The following is a 19,935-nucleotide window of genomic DNA, read 5'->3' on the forward strand; positions in this document are numbered from 1 at the left end:
ATAGACTGCTTGGGTCATTGAATGGAGTCAAGGTGGGAGGTAAAGTGACTAGTGTAGCATTTCCTGCGGTTGCAAGAGAAAGTGCCGGGAGAGGGGGTGGTTTGGTGGGAAGGGACGAATTGACCAGGGAGTTACGGAGGCAGCGGCCTCTGCAGAAAGCCGACAGGGGAGGAGATGGGAAGATATGGCCAGTGGTGGGATCCCATTGGTAGACAAAAAAGCTGGGGAAAATCAGCGGGTGAGGCAGCATCGATGGAGCAAAGGAATAGGCGACGTTTCGGGTCAAGACCCTTCTTCAGATTGATGTCGGGGAGGGCGTCACGAAAAAGAAAGGAAGAGGCGGAGACAGTAGGCTGTGGGAGAGCTGGGAATGGGAGGGAAGGGAAGGAGAAAGCAAGGGCTACCTGAAATTAAAGAAGCAAATGTTCATACCACTGGGGTGTAAACTACCCAAGCAAATAAGAGGTGCTGCTCCTCCAATATGCGGTGGGCCTCACTCTGGCCATGGAGGAGGCCCAGGACAGAAAGATCGGATTTGGAATGGGAGGGGGAGTTGAAGTGCTGAGCCACTGGGAGATCAGGTTGGTTATTGCAAACAGAGTGGAGGTGTTGTGCGAAGCAATCGCCAAGCCTGCGCTTGCTTTCACCGAGGTTGATCATATGCTGAATAATCCAACCACATTTTTGTTTGGAGGTGGAAAGAAATAATAAAAATTGCATTCATTGCAACATGTAATAAGAGTTGAGATACTGTATGATAATTTTGCTGCATGTCATTGCTGCATATATCATGTCTTGATTGGTGAATATGTTTAGTTTGTGATTATATTTAAAGCAGAAATAATATGTGAATGCTTCATTGAGCATGATTCCGACTGGTAACTACACACTTTGTCCGAGCATATTATCGCACACGTCATGCAAGCCGTCTTAAATGACCACCTCAACTGTCATTTGGCAACTTAAAAAGCTGCCAAAGTTGCCCGGCTGACAACAGAGAAAAAAAGTTAAGTGAGAGCCATGCAAGGTGTATAATAATTTTGACACTGTCATAGGCCTTTCTTACATAGGCTGTCACAACGCACTGTAGTCTCTAAACATCCCTTCAGTCATTTCCCTTGCCCTCCATTTCAGAATAATAGTATTTTAAGCCGATAACTCAACACTGGCAATAAATAAATAAATAAAAGGGCAGCTTTCCAGCCCCTTATCTCATTGGCCACGCTCGGCTGCAAATCAGTGTCAATCTGGTGGACCATCTTCCTCTTGTTTTGGGGATGGCCTCACAAGTTGAAGAGCCTAGGGCCTCTCTTCATCTAAATCTGGCACTGCCTCTTCCACCCATATCCCTCCCTCCAGCTTTACATTTCATTCCTCCCACTGTCCTTATCTAACACCCTTTTGTCTCCTTTTCGCCTCGAGCCTTTGTCACTTACTCCACCCATCTGCCAACCAATCCCTCTAAAGATGGGTCACGACCCAAAACGTCACCGATTTCTTCGCTCCAGAGATCCTGCCTGTCCTGATGAGTTACTCTAGCATTTTGTGTCTATCTACCTGTATCCACTTATACATAGATACATAGACATAAATACATAGACAATAGGTGCAGGAGAAGGCCATTCAGCCCTACGAGCCTGCGCCGCCATTAAATGTGATCATGGCTGATCATCCACAATCAGTACCACGTTCCTGCTTTCTCCCTATATCCCTTGATTCCGTTAACCCTAAGAGCTAAATCTAACTCTCTCTTGAAAGCATCCAGTAAATCGGCCTCCACTGCCTTTTGTGGCAGAGAATTCCACAGATTCACAGCTCTCTGGGTGAAAAACTTTTTCCTCATCTCAGTCCTAAATAGCCTACCCCTTATTCTTAAACTGTGACCCCTGGTTCTAGAATCCCCCAACAGCGGGAACATTTTTCCTGCATCTAGCTTGTCCAATCCATTAAGAATTTTATGTTTCCATAAGATACCCTCTCATCCTTAATTCCAGTGAATACAAGGCCAGTCGCTTATCACTTAAGATGACACAAAATGCTGAAGTAACTCAGCGGGCTAGGCAACATCTCTGGAGAGAAGGAATGGGTGACGTTTCTGTTCGAGACCCTTCTTCAGGCCGAGTCAGGGGAGAGGGAGTCTGGAGATATGGAAGGGTAAGGTGTGTAAACGACAGATAAAAGCAGATGTAGATGATAAGGAAATGTGGAATGGTTCATTGTTGGAGTGGATTGTGACAACGTGACATACAGTACAATCAGTAATATTTAATCAGGATGACAGTAGAACTAGATGGAGAACTAGGATGGGGAGGGACGGTGTGAGCGGGAAAGCAAGGGTTACTTGGAGTTGGAGAAATCAATATTCATACCGCTAGGTTATGAGCTGCTCAAGCGAAATATGAAATGCTGTTCCTCCAATTTGCATTGGGTCTCACTCTGACAGTGGAGGAGGCCCAGGACAGAAAGGTCAGTATGAGAATGGGAGGGGGAGTTAAAGTGTTTAGCAGGCCAACCTGAGTTACAGATACTGACAGTCGATTTTGTCTCCTCCATTTATCACTTGCCAGGTTTGACCCACCTCATTTCTCTGTTCTAATTTTCTCTCCCTCCACTTCCCTCATCTCTCCTCCCCCTCTCCCTTCAGTCTGAAAAAAGGTAGTGGACCAAAACATCATCTGTCCATTTCCCACTGCAGATGCTGCTTGACCTGCAGAGAACCTCCAGCAGTTAGTGTTTTGCCCCAAGTTGGTACCTAATGATTTTGTGGGCAAGTTTCTTATCTCTCCTTTAATGGATAGAAAAATTATGCTGTATTTACTCAATCATGAAGAAACACAATGTCTAATTGATAAAACTACTCAATGCTGTCATTGCAAATAGATTTCTTTAATCCATGCCTGACAGGCACAAATTATTTTGCGTCATTCCTTGCTCAAACATTAAACTGATTTCACTGAAGGGCAATGGATGTTCTGGATTCCATTTATCCGACTACATCCCAAAATATGTTACAAAATTACCTAAATTTGGAGAATTCAACATTCACACTGTTGTGTTGCAAGCTACCCAAACAGAATTTGTGGTGCCATCCTGAAGTTTGTGTGTGGCATCACTCTGGCAATGGCACAGGCCATAAGGCTAAAATACATAGGAGCAGAATTAGGCCATTTGTCCCATCGAGTCTGCTCTATCATTTTATTACAGAAGATCTATTTTTATTACAGAAGATCTCTTTTTCCTCCTCAATCCCTTTGTCCAGCCTTCTCCCAGACCCAGGATATAAAGGTCAATATGGGAATGGGGAAAGGAGTTAAAATGGTTAGCAACTGGAGATCCAGCAGGCCTGGGAGGACCGAGCACAAGTGTTTGGCGAGATGATCGCTTTGTGTATGCTTGCTCACACTGTTAATATTGGTCAAAATAGAGATATATAAAATGGAGGACCTTTGCATCTGCAAGACCGACTGGGCTTCTGTCTGTGAAAAGCTGCAGGCTGTGGATTGGCGCCAGCTAGTCTGGACCCTAGATTGATATGCAAGACAAGGAAATATCCAGATGTCCTCTCTATTGTTAAAATGTATGAGGACTCTGTAGAAGAGCTCAAAGGTGTTACGGATGCATTAGCAGGATTGACTGGCTGCAGGAGGGTTGTAAATACTGTTAATAATGTTGCAAGGTGTTTGTATTACTATTTGATGATTGGCTGAAGTGTGAAGCCTTGTTTGAATTGTTTATACCCCCCGGGAGAATGTTGCATTATTTGATTAATTGACTACCTTCCAGAAGCTTCTGTAGAAACATTGTAATGGAGTGCTTTGTAATTGGGTTGGGGACTGTTAATAACACTTTAATGTAATCTATATCTGTTTGTAGCGGCCACCACTCCCATGTAGATCTGCCCCACAGGGTTCGATGACCTATAAAAGGTAACCCCCATCACCCTCTACTGTGGACACCAAGTAAGAAAATTAAGGGAAATTGCAAACTTAGAACAGAGAAAGATTTTATGACTGGAGTTTAGTTCGAGAAAGATGGGAGAGCAACGTTGTTGAGGTGGGAATCCTGGCATATTGTACGACCAGATATTGGACACCAAAGGCAAACTAAAGCTTAAAGACGTGGTGTCTATTTGCAGAAAAACACTGTACATGAATGATAGTATTGCCCAAGTATGTGTGGCAACCGACCTCCAGCAAAGGGGACAATAGAAATATCCCCCCTGTCTGAGGGAGAAAAATGAAAACAAAATCAGTACATTCAGAAATGCTGTGAGATGAATAGGGAATATACTGTGGCTGGGAAAGGAAGCAACGAAAGCCCATCTGCAGCAAAAAGAACAATGAACAATGCTTCACAGCAGCTGATTGCCTGCTACCCAGTGTTGGTTTGGAATAAACCCCTTGATCATGTGTTTCACAAAATATTTTAGGCTGTGCACTGAAACTGATAAAATATTTTAATATGGATTCAATGGAAAAAAAATTGGAAATAAAAGTTAGCAACAATGCAAAGGGAACCATAACATGCTCTCGGGTATATATATATATACACACACACACACACACACACACACACACACACACACACACACACACACACACCCACACCCACACACACACACATACACACATATATATATAGAGGGAGAGAGAGACACACACAGAAAGCTGGAGTAACTTAGTGGGACTCTGGATAGAATGAATGGGTGATGTCTAAAGAAGGGTCTTGACCTGAACCGTCACCCATTCTTTCTCTCCAGAGATGCTGCCTGTCCCACTGAGTTACTCCAGCTTTTTGTGTCTATCTTCGGTTTACACCAGCATCTGCAGTTCCTTCCTGGATGTGTGTGTATATATATATATATATATATATATATATATATTTATATATATACACATAAGGGTATATATATATTATATATAAGGGTGTGTATATTTTCCTCTGTTGGATATACAGAACCTTTTCACGATAGCTTTGCTGACAAAGGCTGTTGATGGATCTATATCTCATTGAAGTATTTATAATAATACAAGCACTTAAAGTCCTTAGGTCACCAGCAGCTCATTGGTAAACTGGCAGATGATGAATGGGCATTAAGCCTATCTCAGCAAGTATGGATTAATTAGAACGCAAAGACTCACCCTTGATCCAACATGGTTTGTCATGGTTGGAACATTACTTACTCCCCACTGCTTTCCTTGCAGTGATTATCAATGATGTGTGCTCTACAATGGAAACTCACAATGAACTTTAAACTCAACCAGCTGCTGCTTCGAATGACCTTATCCTTCACGAGGTTAAAACCTGTGTGTATAATCTCTGGCCCAGATGGACCCCTACTCAAATCCTTCTTAATAATCTGCATATTTTTAAAAGGCTATTTATAAATTATTAGCATGTATTTAATTGTTTTAATCAAATAACTTTAAATGACCCAGAAATAATCCTTTCTGGTGAACAAATAAGTTCAACTTATTTAGTGCCTTGAAGCAGATGGGAAAACTATAGGCTTATCCACAGTTTAATAATTATTAGATTTAGCTGGAATAGCTTTTAAATGTAAATATGGCAGAGTATGATGTCAGACACTTTAAAATTAAATATATGTATGTACAGTACATTACAGAGTGAAATTAAACTCATCCTACAAATTAAACCCATACTCCAAATGCTTACACAGAAAATAGAATTCAAAATCTCTACACTTTAAGTCTATTATAAACAGATACTGATTAATGATTTAAACCATTGCAGGCTGCAAAAATTATCTACTGGAAATGCACATGCTAAACACAGAGGTGGTGGGGTTGCGCGTCACATCTAAAAAAATCACATCACTATTCTTGAGGTTTGATATAGATTTACCATAGAATTTCTGAATTAGACATCGTTACTGATTTGACTCGTTGTTAATCAATCAATGTGAGTACAATATCTATTCTTGTCCAGGACAGCAGATGCTAATAAAAATAATCTTCCCTTGGCTTGAGGAGTAAATGCACTGAACAGTGTGGTGTTAGAGGCCACAGAACAGCAGGTCCCATTCGGCTAAGTTAAAGTTAAGCTTACTAACACTGCAGTCCTCTCTCAATCCCCTGGATCCGGGACATGCTTCCAGAAATGATTTATTGCCTTCTGCAATCTGAAAACTATATTATTTTACAATTGGTAGATTTGTAATCTTGACTATTAAATGAGAATTCCTTCCTGCTGGTTGAACTCCTTCAGAACATGGCCCTTGGGCAGCAATATTCAATTTATCACACTGCCAGGACGTTGAACATGGCTCCTGCAATGAAGCCAATGTAGATGCTTGAATGCTGACCTGGGAAGCAGGCAGCTCACCTTATAGTTTTTACAAAAATCAGGCAGAGACTTCTAACACTCACTCCACATTACCCATGTTCATTCACCTCTCTTGATTAGGGTGGCACAGTGACACAGTGGTACAGTTGCTGCCTAACAGTGGCAGAGACCCGGGTTCGATCCTGACTGCGGGTGTTGTCAGAATGGAGTTTGTTCGATCCGATGAGAGGGCCTGTACATCTGGCCACCCGTAGCGGGGACTGCAAAGGTTTATAGCACAGGTGAACAATGGAGGAGGACTGACTATTTTGTGCCTTCCACCACAGTGACGAATGCTGTGGTGGATGTTTGTGTTAAATCTTATTGTGTATTGTGTGTTCTTTTTTAATTGTACCGCTGCTGGCAAATTCATTTCACTGCACTTATATGTGTATGTGACGAATAAAATATATTGATTGATTGATTGATGCTTCAGCACTCTCTCTTCATATAGTTCATTCTGAACTCACCACCCCCTCATTTAACACAGGCAATTTTGAGCCCTCTTTTCATAATTTCATGTTCACAATTTATAGGAGCAGATTTAGGCCATTTGGCCCATTAAGTCTGCCATTGAAACATGGCTGATCTATCTTTACCCCTCAAACCCATTCTCCTGTCTACAACCCATAACCTCTGACACCCTTAATAATCAAGAATCTGTAAATCTCAGCCGTAAAAATACCCAAAGACTTGGCTTGCACAGCCCTTTAGTAGAAGATAGACACAAAATGCTGGAGTAACTCAGCTAGACAGGCAGCATCTCTAGATAGAAGGAATGGGTGAAATTTTGGTTCAAGCCCCTTCTTCAGACCTACATTTCCCTTCATCGATACTGGTAACTTTCACCTCCTCCTTCCACAATCTGGTACTGTGTTTCCTTCCCACTGCCATTCTCTTCCCCACTGAATGTAGTTTTCAACTCCTATTACACAAAGACATATGGGCCTGTTCCACTTAGGCGACTTTTTAGGCGAGTGCACGAGACTCTGCGCTCGCCGCATGGTCGCCACATGTTCGCTGGTGGTCTCCGGTGAGTCTCCTTCACGGTCGCGAGTAGTTCCCGCATTCTGGGAACTAGTCGCGGCCTCAGTATGGTTGCCGCAAATTTTTCAACATGTTGAAAATTTTTCTGCAAGCAAAAATTGGTTGCCATGGAGATAATCCTGTAGTCCTGGGTGCAGTTGTAGTGGGGTTGCCATGTAGTTGTCTGTAGTCGAGGTAGTTTTAGTTAATCGCCTTTGCAGACCGGTCATTTTCATTGGTTCATTAGGGAAAAAAAACGTAAGCAGGAGTTTTCAGAACCAAGGATAACTGACCGGTATTGTTAAATGTCCGCCCAACTTCACAGCTGTGTCTCGCTGGCTTATTAAAAGTTGTCTGGTTTCTTAAAAGTTGTCTCCACTCCTTCTCCCCCCTTCTCCCCTCCCCCTCTCCTCCCCCCCCTCTTTTAAAGGACCTACCGTACACTGTGCTAGCTGTCTTACTTACAGTGCCAACCTTCCTGCTCATCGCGGTGTGTGTCTGTATCACCTTGGCTTTGCACCGTGGGAATTTCAGACAGCGCTCCCCCCGCTTGCCCTGTGTTTGTGTTTGTGTTTGTGTGTGTGCGTGTGTTCCACTCTGACAGTCGCCGTTCCAGTTTCTGGTTTTTCAGGCGAATGCCGACAACTTGACAGTCGCTGGCAGTCCGCTGAAAAATCGCCTAAGTAGGACAGGCCCAATAGAATAACACAGTGGGCAAGAATTCTCCCAAAGTGTTTGCTGGCTGGTCAGAAATCAGAAAGAAAATTGCTGCAGCAATTTGTGTTGCCAGCAGTGCTCAATTATCGGAGTAATCCTCGTTAGACTGGAAAGATTAGTAGTTATCTGGAGATTAATAGGTACGCAACATTCTGTGTGTTGCATGAATTTAGCTGCACCCCTGCAGAACAAGTGGGCCTCAGGTAGTTAGATTTGCATAGCAAAACTGATACAATTTAGCCCAATTCAGCAAGAACAAAAACATTGCCATCTCTGCCAAGATGCATTCCCTTTTGTTTGCAGAATTTTCCACTTATCCCACTCTATCACATGAAGAGTGGTGTTTTAGACAAAAAAAAAGGACGGTAGAAAACATGAGCAGCAAGAGCATTCGAAAGATTTCCAACCTTTCCAATGACCTGATATTACCAAAGAGAAATAATTTAAATATCACCTTTCACGTTCCTTTCCGAACAAACCAAAGTGCGTGAAATCCTCTCTGGTCGTTTTGAAATGTACGCACTGCTGTAATTTGCAACCTAGCCTTAATAAAGTAATGTATCATACCTTGCTGACAATATCTGGATACATGAGGTAGTTGTCAAAAAGGGGCTCAGCTGGATCTTGACAGCATCAGAGAGTGAGCCAGAATGAGGTCCATATGGTATTGATCATTGATGGAGTTACCTCTCATATGCATTGCATATTCTGGTCAGCCCATTTTAGAAAGGATGCCAGAAAAGTTTTAAAGAGCATACAGAGTAACTCTAAAACTTAGAGGGATTAATGTGTGATAAAATATTCATGGGGCAAAGAAAGGCAGATGTGAGCTGAGGCAAACATTAACTTGGTGACAGAGTGTGTAGGAAGGAACTGCAGATGTTGGTTTGTTTGTTTCATACCTTTCATTAATTTGTTCTTTGTACCTTTTCATGCCACATTTCCCTCTCCCCTAACACTCAGTCTGAAGAAGGGTCTCGACCTGAAATGTCACCTATTCCTTTTCTCCAGAGATGCTGCCTGACCCGCTGAATTACTCCAGCATTTTATTTTTAACTTGGTGGCAGATGCAGTTTGGTCTGTGCAAAGTTTGTTCCTATTTAAAGAGGTGGCTCTTTAAAGTGAATGCTGCCGATTGGCGCATTTCGAGATGCTGGAGAATGTGCTGAAGCTTAATGCAGCCACTGCATAAGCTCTTTGGAGAAGGAGCACAGTCCAATCAATGACACTGAGAGGTTGAGGAACTGTTTTGCAGGTGCATTGAAGGAAATAGTGGCATTGACACAATGTAAGAGATTGTATGATAAGATGATAGAATGCAGGTAGAATGCAAAATATGCCCTGTTTGAACTTATGAATTTCAAAGAAAAGACCAAGGGGAGACCTGTACAGTATAGATCAAATGAAAGTATACAAATTTCAGTAGAGAGTGAACTGGAATGGACAAGGGTATAATATTCATAAATCTCACTTAACAATTATGATGACAACAAATGAAATTCAAAATGCAAACAAAAATGTGCTCTTTTTTATGTCTCTTTCAAAACACCTCATAACATCCTAAAGAAGTTTTGAAGTGTCATCATGGTAAATTTCTATACAGCAAGCTTCAAATTATAACAATTAGCTTCTGTCCATACTGTCTGTTTCAGAAGTGTACATTGAAGCCAATATATTGGCCAGGACTTAGGGGATAGATTACATGGTCTTTGCCAGAATAATGTAATTGATTCTTTAGGTTTTTCTGAGAAAATAGATGATGCCTCAGTTTCACATCTCAGCTCAGTGACAGCAATTCTAATTGTGCAGGAATCCCTCGCCACTGCATGGGAGTGTCAGACTAGATTTATGTGCTCAAGTCTCCAGAGTGAGATTTGATAACAATAATGTATTCAGGAAATCAGTGACAAATGTAAAAGAAAATTGGGGCCTGACCTGAACCCGAATGAATATAATAATGTCTAATCCTCTCCATTATCTCTCCCCTCCCCAACAGGCACGTAAACATGCACAGTATCTCTTAGTCTCTTTCTGACCCCCTGCCCAACACAGAGCATGACGGGTTACCAAACTGAAGCATGGTTTATTGAAATATTGGACTATCTCCAAGGGCATGTATTTTATGGGAGTTCAATTGGCATCTTTAAAATGGAATTGGATCGATAGAGAAACAGGATTGAAGGTTTTAGAGAAGATTAATGGCATCATTATTTTTGCAGGGGAGGCTAGAAGAGCCAAGTATTATTTGTTGAAGTAGAAGATCAATAAATGTTGTAGCCTGGCCAGTGTGATGGAATAATCATACCTGGATTTTGGTTCAAGCTGAGCTTCATGGTCAAACCTGCCTCTTTGCACTGTATGTTTTTAAATATTTTTATACAAATACTTAATCTTAAGAAACTGCAAAAAAATAAACCACGGTACCTTACCCATGTTAATCTGCACCTTTTCCCAAACCCACCCAGACTGATAAGATTAGGTGGCTCATAGGAACACTCACTTGCTACGAGATCCAATCTAAATCGGCCATCGCCTTGCTGTTACTGCATTGTTGTTGTTGGATCTAAATTCTGAATCTCCCCATCCAGCAGTCTATTCAACTACTCTCACCGGAAGCTAGCCCACCAACACCACAGTATCAAGCACAATTAGTAATGGACAATAAATGTTGGTTTTACCAGTGGCATCCTCATCTCATAAAATGAATAAACATGAAAATGCGACAAGAAATGTAAGTCAACATTTCTGGTTCAATATTCAAGCCGATTTTTAAATATGTTTTTTGATCGATTGATTGATTGATTGAATGATTGAAAGATACATCATGGAAACAGGCCATTGGGTCCAGCAGGTTCACACTATGTCATCCCACTTTATCATCCAGTCCCCTTTCCACTTAGGGCGATTTGCAGAGGCCAATTACCCTGCAAGATTCATGTCATTGGGATGAGGATGGAACTGGAGAATGCACGTGGTCACTGGGAGAACGTGCCGTCTCCGGACAGACAGCACCTCAAGGTCAACATTGAGCCCGGGTCTCTGGTGCTGTTAGACAGCAGCTCCACCAACTACGCCACTGTGCCATCATTTCATGCATTGTGTGTGTCTATTCTTTTGTAAATATATGTAAAAATTAGTAATAATGGTTATAATATGCCTCGGCAAACATCCATATTGAAGTCCTGTCTATTTCTTATAAGGAGTCTTGGAGTATAAGAGTAATCGGCCTGATCCCATGTAGGCGATTTTTCAGTGGACTGCCAAGTTGCTGGCAGTCGCCTGAACAACCGGGAACTGGAAGGGCGACTGCCAGTGACACACACACACACACACACACACACACACACACACACACACACACACACACACACACACACACACACACACACACACACACACACACACACACACACACACACACACACACACACACACACACACACACACACACACACACACACACACACACACACACACACACACACTCCTTCCTTCACAACCGTGTGAATTTTTTACGCAGCTCTACCCCCGCTTGCCCTGTCTAAAAAATTCACACGGTGCAAAGCCAAGGTGTTACAGACACACACCGCGATGAACAGGAAGGTTGGAGCTGTAAAAAGACAGCTAAAGCATGGTGTAGGGTAAGTCCTTTAAAAGAGAGGGGGAGAGGAGGGGGAAGGGGGGAGAAGGAGTGGAGACAACTTTTAAGAAGCCAGAGATACACGGCTGTGAAGCTCGGCGGACATTTAATATTACCCGTTGGTTATCCTTAATTCTGAAAACTACTGCTTACCTTTTTGTCCCCTATGTGCCAATGAAATTCACCGGTCAGCACCGGCTCCAACCTGTGAGAACCTCCGAGAGCCTTTGACCTCCTGGCAACCCACTAAGACTTCCTGGCGACCCACCTACGGCTCGGGAATTCTCACTAATCTCCATGGCGGCTTCATTCAACTTGTTGAACATGTTGAAAAATTAGCGGTGACCATAATGAGGCCACGCCGAGTTCCCAGAATGCGGGAACTCCTCACGACCATGAAGGAGGCTCCCCAGCAACCACCCACGAACATGTGACGACCATGTGGCGGCTGCATAGTCTCCTGCAGTCGCCTAAAAAGTCGACTAAGTGGAACAGGCCCATTAGGCTATCTTCCTGGAGATACTTAGACTTTGGTGAGAGGCTTCCTTGCTTTTGGCAGGATATATTTGATTCCCATGATGAAAGGGTTATCTATTCAGACAAATTGTATTTTCTAGATCTTAGACGAACGTGAGTAGATCTCTGCAATGTGTGCAAGCCATCGTGCATTTATCAAGGTCGATACTCAAAAGCATTTTCAAGTCCCTGAAGAATCTAAAATTATGGACTTAGAATGGCTTTTTAGGACTAAGGTGAGCAGATATCTGACAGTCAAGAGACAACGAATTTTAGGAATACTTTACCTACAAGGTCATTTTGCTTGGTCATTAAATGCAGTCAAGATTGAGACATGGAAATTCATGGTCACATAGGGAACAGGACAAATGGGAAAAGTGGAATAAAGTGATTAGTAGTCCATCCACAATCATATTGAATTACATAACAGGCAGCTTACACTCATGTTAGGAAAGACAATATATCTTGAACATTTTATCCTGGGTCGCGGTATTGCTCTGTAACATTTCCAATCTTTATTAAATTGCAATATTAATACCACATCTAACTTCAATGGCAGCCTCGCCTACAGTCTGTCTTTTTGTTATTTTTTGTTATTTTTAGTGTGTCTTAAAATACATGTGTTAATGTTCTTTGGCTTGTTTTATGTGGGGGGTGGGGGGGTGAGGGAGACTTTTTTCAATCTCTTACCTTGCCGGAGATGCGATTTTTATCTGCAACGCATCTCCGGTCGCTCTGCAGCCTAACATCATGGAGCTGGCGGCCTTGCTCGAGACTGACTTTGGGCCCCACTGCAGGGCCGTGGACTTACCATCGGAGCCTGCGATCCCTTGCTTGGGATCAACGCTCCAACCACGGCCTGCGGATTTCAATATCGAGGAGCTCACAGCCTCGGGTAGAGACTGATGTTGGGAAGCTGCAAAGTCGCAGGAGGTTCGACCAGCTCCGACTCGGAAGTCCGATCGGCCGGCACGGGGAGCTGAGAATCCCCAATGCGGGAGCTTGATCGCCCCAATGCAGAAGGCTCCGACTGCCAGTTGCGGGACCCAAGAACGCCCCGACAACGGAAGGTTCGCGTGCCCCGACTGCGGGAGAACAAAGAAGGGAAGAAGATTGAACGTTTTTACCTTCCATCACAGTGAGGAATGTGGGGGAGTCGCTGTGGTAGATATTCATGGTAAAAATGTATTTGGGTGTCTTGTTGTTCTTCATTGGTATGTCCGTACGGCAATCTGAATTTCACGGTACCTTACCTTAATTGGTACATGTGGCAATAAACTCACCTTGAATGTGTCATTCTCCGCATTTAAAATATCCTGAATTTCCTGTGTTACATGCCTCCTGGTTTTTATTTCCACCAGTAATGTTCAGTTAACTTAAGCTCAATACAATGACAGAGAATATTTAGGAGGGAAATGTTCATATAATTATTTAACAAACATTATATAAGACCAGGGCAGACAAGCTGAGTAAAGGAAGTTTGGAGTTTGTGTTAAACATCAATGCAAGGTGTTATTTAATATTCTTGTAATTCTCTGTAGAAAATTGGCTTCATGGAAGGACGTAGAGAGTAATGGTGGAAGGTTGCTTCTCGGACTGGAGGCTGTGACTAGTGGTGTGCCTCAGGGTTCAGTGCTGGACCCATTACTGTTTGTCATCTATATCAATGATTTGGATGAGAACGTACATGGCAAGATTTGCAAGTTTGCAGGTGACACAAACGTGCGTGGTATTGCAGAAATGATAGATGTTAAAAATAGCAACAGAATCTTGATCGATTGGCCAGTTGGCCTGAGGAATGGTTGATGGAATTGAATACAGAGAAATGTGAGGAGTTGTATTTTGGAAAGTCTACCATGGGCAGGACTTACACAGTGAATAGTAGAGCTCTGAGGAGTGTTGTAGATCAGAGAGATCCAGGAGTGCAGGTACATAGTTCCTTGAAGGTGGCATCAAAGGTACTGTAGATAGGGTGGTCAAGATGGCTTTTGGTGCAATGGCCTTCATCAGTCAGTGTATTGAGTATAGAAGTCGGGATGTCATGTGCAGTCATATAAGACGTTGGTGAGGCTGCATTTAGAGTACAGGTGCACAACCTTTTATCCGAAGATCCAAATAACGAAAACCTCCGAATAGCGACATTGTTTCAGTCTTTGAAAAAAGGTCCTTGAAAACGTTCACGGAGGGCGGCCCGCAGAGGTGACAGCGGAACCTCCGGTCGGTCCTCGAAGAAAGGGGAACTAAATCCCCATTCATAAAAGAGAAGGTGAGGGTCTATTGCGCGGGAGGGTTAATAATTGACAATATGCTGCTGTCTGCCCTCTGAGTTAAAACGTTCCCACGGTAGACTCACGATACACAGTGTATCGTGAGTCTTGCGTGGGAACGTTTTAACTCAGCGGGCAGGGAGCAGCAGATTGTCGCTCCCTTCAGTTTCACCCCACCTACACCCCTCTGCTTCCTGGCCATGTGTGTGACCCCTTCCCTCCCCTCTCCAGCTCCCCGCCCATTGCACCGGCGTGGGGGCTTTGCACTGTCTTCACGTCGGCAATGCCAGTCACCGGAGACGTCAGGACCAACGGGACACCGACCCCCAGGCCCACTGCAAGCACGGAGATCCCAGAGACCCACAGCCAGCAGCAGCCCAGCCCCGCTCCAACTCCAGAGGAAAACTGCAAACTAGCGGGAGACATCGGGACCACCAGAAGCCGCTCCCCGATGGGCCGCTACGGCGACAAGTGGCAGTTCGCCCACAGCCCGAGCTGTGCCCCCTCATCGGGACACCGACCCCCAGGCCCACTGCAAGCACGGAGATCCCAGATCAGCAACTCCAGTCCAGCCCCGTTCCAACTCCAGAGGGGCAGCTGCTGCTGGTGAGCAAGGTGCGTCTTGTTTGTTCGGAAAAGGGGTGGTTCTGTGGGCGAACTGCCACTTGTCGCCGTAGCGGCCCATCGAGGAGCGGATTCCTCTGGAGTTGGAGGGGGAGGGGGGTATTGTGCTGTTTGATCGCCCCCTACTATCCCAGGGACAGGGAGACAGGACGTTCACCGAGGGCGGCCCGCAGAGGTGACAGCGGAACCTCCGGTCGGTCCTCGACGAAAGGGGAACTAAATCCCCATTCATAAAAGAGGTGAGGGTACATTGCGTGGGAGAGTAGGAATCCCAAGACAAAGTTGAGTGAGCGTTCACCGAGGGTGGCCCGCAGAGGTGACAGCGGAACCTCGGGCCGGTCCTGGAAGAAAGGGGAACTAAATCATATCGCCTACCTGGAAGAAACCAGACATTTTTCCCAGGATGTCGTCTGCACACCAAAGCTCACGTTTGGCGCCTCTGCTGCACACGGATATAAGAGTGTGAAAATGTCGCCTTAGGCCGCCTTAGGGCATGTAGCCCCGCTAGGGTGACATGAGTGCGGGAGGTGATTCAATGCTGCGGTCACATTTACAAATTCAGGAATTCATTCAACACACTGCATTTCATACAGACATTTATTCTGCAAGAAAAAAACGACACTGAAGACTCAAACACGCGACCGAGGAACTTCCGGGATCAAGGCGCAAACTCGCGACCTTGCGGATATGAGCCGGGCACTCTACCACTGAGCCAGCCATTAAAATCTACGCTAAAAAATTTCCATTCCGAAGACCGACAAATTCCAAATTACGAAACGTGTCTGGTCCCAAGGCTGTCGGATAAAAGGTTGTGCACCTGTATTGTGTTCTGTTCTGGGCACCACGTTACAGGAAAGATGTCAAATTCCAAAGGGTACAGAGAAGATTTACAAGGATGTTGCTAGGACTCGAGAGTCTAAGCTATAGGGAGAGATTGAGCAGGCTGGGACTTTATTCCTTGGAGCACAGGAGGATGTGGGCTGATCTTATTAAATCATGAGAGGAATAGATCAGGTAGATGCACAGAGTCTCTTGTGCAGAGTAGGAGAGCCGAGAACCCGAGGACATAGGTTTAATGTGAAGGGGAAAAGATTTTATAGGAATTTGAGGGGTAACTTTGGCACACAAGGGTAGTGGGTGCCTGGAGTGAGCTGCCAGAGGAGGTAGTTGAGGCTGGGACTATCCCAACGTTTAAAAAACAATTAGACAGGTACATGGATAGGACAAGTTTGGAGGGATATGGGCCAAATGCAGGCAGGAGGGACAAGTGTAGATGGTCGATGCGGGCAAGTTGTGCCAAAGGGCCTATTTCAACACTGTATGACTAACAAAAATCGCATCTTACGCATCTTTATCAGAAAACTGTCTCCACCATTGCCTGCTTCAATTACAAATTTAGTGCGCCTGCACTATTATGCTTTGCATAAGATATATGATGAATATATTTTACTTCCATTTGTTGTTATTACATGGCTGGTTCCGTTAGCGCTGTACAATCCTACCACTTAAGCAGACGAGAAGGGTTTGAATACTCATCTCTCAGCATTAATGGTTATTTTCCAAAATATGAAGGTGCTCTTTGCAATACCAGAAACACGGCAAGATATTGTTGCAATAAATCCGCCCACTATGTAGGTGGATGTGGCTCCTGATTATCAGTTAGCGCTTTCCGTTGACAAGTTCATGATGTATGTAACATTTCCTTTGCATGATTAATAACCAAATTCATATCTTTCTTTATTTGTTGTACCCAACCAACAGCAACAAAAAAGGTTATTAGGTTCTAACGATTTGTGTAATATTATTCCTGTGATCAGTAACAATTACAGATACATACTTTAATTAAAGAACAGTATACTTTACATGCTGCCCTTCCTTTAAATTCAGTTTCAATTATACACCCAGATAAAAGTGATGGAATTGAAGAAATGGAAACACCATCCAAGGCAAAATTCCGTGCACAAGGAGGTACTTATGTTATTAAAGAGGCAGGGGCTTCTAAATTCCTTCTGGGCTAAATTCAAGCTACTCAGAGTAAATCATGTGGGACTACAAAATTAACATTAGTGGTTATTTTACTTAAAATTTGTATCAGTGGATATTTTACTAAGAACATAGAACAAGAATAGTAGAGGAATAATCATCGATACCTTTTATTCAAGAATAGAAATACTACAGATTCTCCCCAGTTAAAGTGATCTTCTTGTAGTATTTTAAATCATTGTACAGGATGCCTGCATGGTCACAAAATACAACAAACAGTTCCGCTGAGCAGGAAGAAACTGTAGATGCTGGTTTACACCAAACATAGACACAAAATGCTGGAGTGACTCAGCGGGTCAGACAGCATCTCTGGAGAAAAAGAATAGGTGACGTCTCGGGTCGAGACCCTTCTTCGGACTGGGAGTCAGGGAGAGGTATGAAATCAGATCAAATCAGAGCGGGCACTCTTGGCCAAGGATCCCATCATGGTCCATTGCTGGCTGTGGAGAAGGTGATAATGAAGGAATGTGAACAGTGAAACTAGCAGGACAACTAGGGGGTGGTGAAGGGATTGAAATAAGATACATTAATATTTATACCACTGGGTTGTAAGCAGCCAAGCAAAATATGAGGTGATGATGTTCCTCCAGTTTATGTTTGGCCACACTGTGACCATGGAGGAGGCCCAGGACAGAAAAGGCAATAGGGGAATGGAAGGGGTTAAAATGTTTGGTAACCGAGTGATTGCGTGGGCCAAGGCAGACTGAGAGTAAGTGTTCAGTGAAATTATTGCCTTTGTCAAGGGTAACAGTTCCTTCAGTATCTTACTCTGCTGTGGCACCTTATGTTGGTCCTTTGTTACCTTTTAACATCCAAACTGTGGAACTCCTACTTCTAAGTGTATTAAAGCTATTTGGTTCAGCAAAGCTTTTCCTTCAGATCAATGCAGAACATACTGACCAGTTTCAATTACACATTCATCATCTATAATATTCTTGTGAGTTGATTTATATCTATATTAATTCAGTAATATTTTATGAGGATGTAGATTCTGCTTGTCAACTCTCAAATGGTTTGGCATGAATTTGATTCCAGAATGCAAAAATAATAATAATAAACATCAGTACCTTCAATATATGATTGAAATGATAAATAAGTTCTATAGTTAGTAATTTGTGAAGGAGTATCAACACATTATTTTTCGCATTAACATTTAACTAATGTTTGATTTGAATGAATAAATGTCAGCTATAATTGACAACAGCTACATGGACAGCCAGATGTTGGGAACCAGTTCTAGAGTTGCCATTTCATCCCTTTATCATCAGTACATTGTCACCTATTCGTTTCCACCTGACAATAATCTCTTTTTTTTTTATTGGCTCCTGATGACGTAAAGCTCAACTAAATATATATATTGATCTAATGAGGTGATCACAATGCACCAGGATGGCAGTTCTGTCATTTTTATTCCCTACCTATCACCCTTTGACTCAGTTTGCACAGTGTTCCTTAGATACCAGAAAAACATACCTGCTATCCTTGCAGATGGAGAAACAAGGAACTGTAGATGCTGGTTTACAAAAAAAGACACAAAGTGCAGGAGTAACCAGGCAACATCCCTGGAGAACATGGACAGGTGATATTTCAGGTTGTGTCTCTTCCTGTGACTGATGTTTAATGTTCAATCTGATGAAGGGTCCCAAACTCAAACACCACTTGCCCATTTTTTCTCCAAGGATGCTGCCTGATCCATTGGTACTCCAACACTAAGTGTCTTCTTTTTTTAAATCCATGTAAATGAGCTTGACAACAACTCATAACATTTAACTTTGGTGTGGGATTACAATCACATTGGAGTTGGGACCTGATCTCACCTGATATTTTAAGTCGTGAGATATCACTGACTGATTAATTTGACATTTTGGCTGATTTAATGAGTAAAAACAAGGCGATTGAGGAAGGAATCGGGCGGGCACTAGAGGGAAAATAATTTGCAGAGCTGCAGGATATGCAGAATAATTGGACATCTTGATGTATGAATGGTTTGATGAATGGTCTCTGTATATGCTGTTCTGATACAAAGGTTCCACAGATTCATACTAAATCTCGGGATATCTACCTTATTGTGCCCCCTCAATTGGCTACAAATTATTAGGTCCTTAAGGAATTAACATGAAATTCGTCAACCTTAAATTTTTGTGAAACACACAGAGTAAACTACTTATTTACTTTCCCACCATTTTAATGAAGGAAAATTATGCAATATTCTGAATAACTGAATCTGAATTTTCTGAAAGAAAACTCGCAGATGGACATCGCCATTTAAAGCAAAATCTGCCTAGGATTTAGATTGGCACAAGGTTGAAATATTTGAATCGTCTAAAGGATTAGATGCAGGGTGGGGACTAAACAGTTTGTAACAAATAAAGTTATATGAAACAAAGATTTAAATCCTTTGACGTTTCTCAGGCAAAGAATACTCTTAAAAGAAAGAAAGACGACTTTTGCTGAAGAGACCGAAAGGCATTACAAATTTATCGAGCTATTATTCAGCAGTACATTTTAGAACAGATTTTTATTTACGGAATCATAAAAAGGTTTAGAACCAGTCATCTGAAGCATTTTACCTTGGGCAGTGTAGACTAGCTCATTGTAAATAGCTGGAGGAATCACAGGTGAAGGCAGCCCTCGTAAGTAATGCTTCAGTGCATCAGCAATGGTGTGGATGTCATATTGATCGATATCAACAGCTGCCATATCTGCAACATAATGAAGGAGGTTAGAGACCACAGTGCCTTTATTAGTGCAATTCAT

The 19,935-nt window shown here is 43.0% G+C and overlaps 1 protein-coding gene across 1 annotated transcript in view; it reads right to left on the reverse strand.

Moving 5' to 3' along the window:
• pik3r3b (phosphoinositide-3-kinase, regulatory subunit 3b (gamma)) overlaps window positions 1–19,935 on the reverse strand; it is a 497,548-nt gene that overhangs the window by 216,519 nt on the left and 261,094 nt on the right. Inside the window, exon 5 of the mRNA XM_055641708.1 lies at window positions 19,749–19,880. Within this exon, the coding sequence (XP_055497683.1) occupies window positions 19,749–19,880 (132 nt within the window). The remainder of the gene's footprint in view (window positions 1–19,748; window positions 19,881–19,935) is intronic.

This window comes from Leucoraja erinacea, chromosome 10 (assembly GCF_028641065.1).
Source record: "Leucoraja erinacea ecotype New England chromosome 10, Leri_hhj_1, whole genome shotgun sequence".
NCBI lineage: Eukaryota > Metazoa > Chordata > Chondrichthyes > Rajiformes > Rajidae > Leucoraja > Leucoraja erinaceus.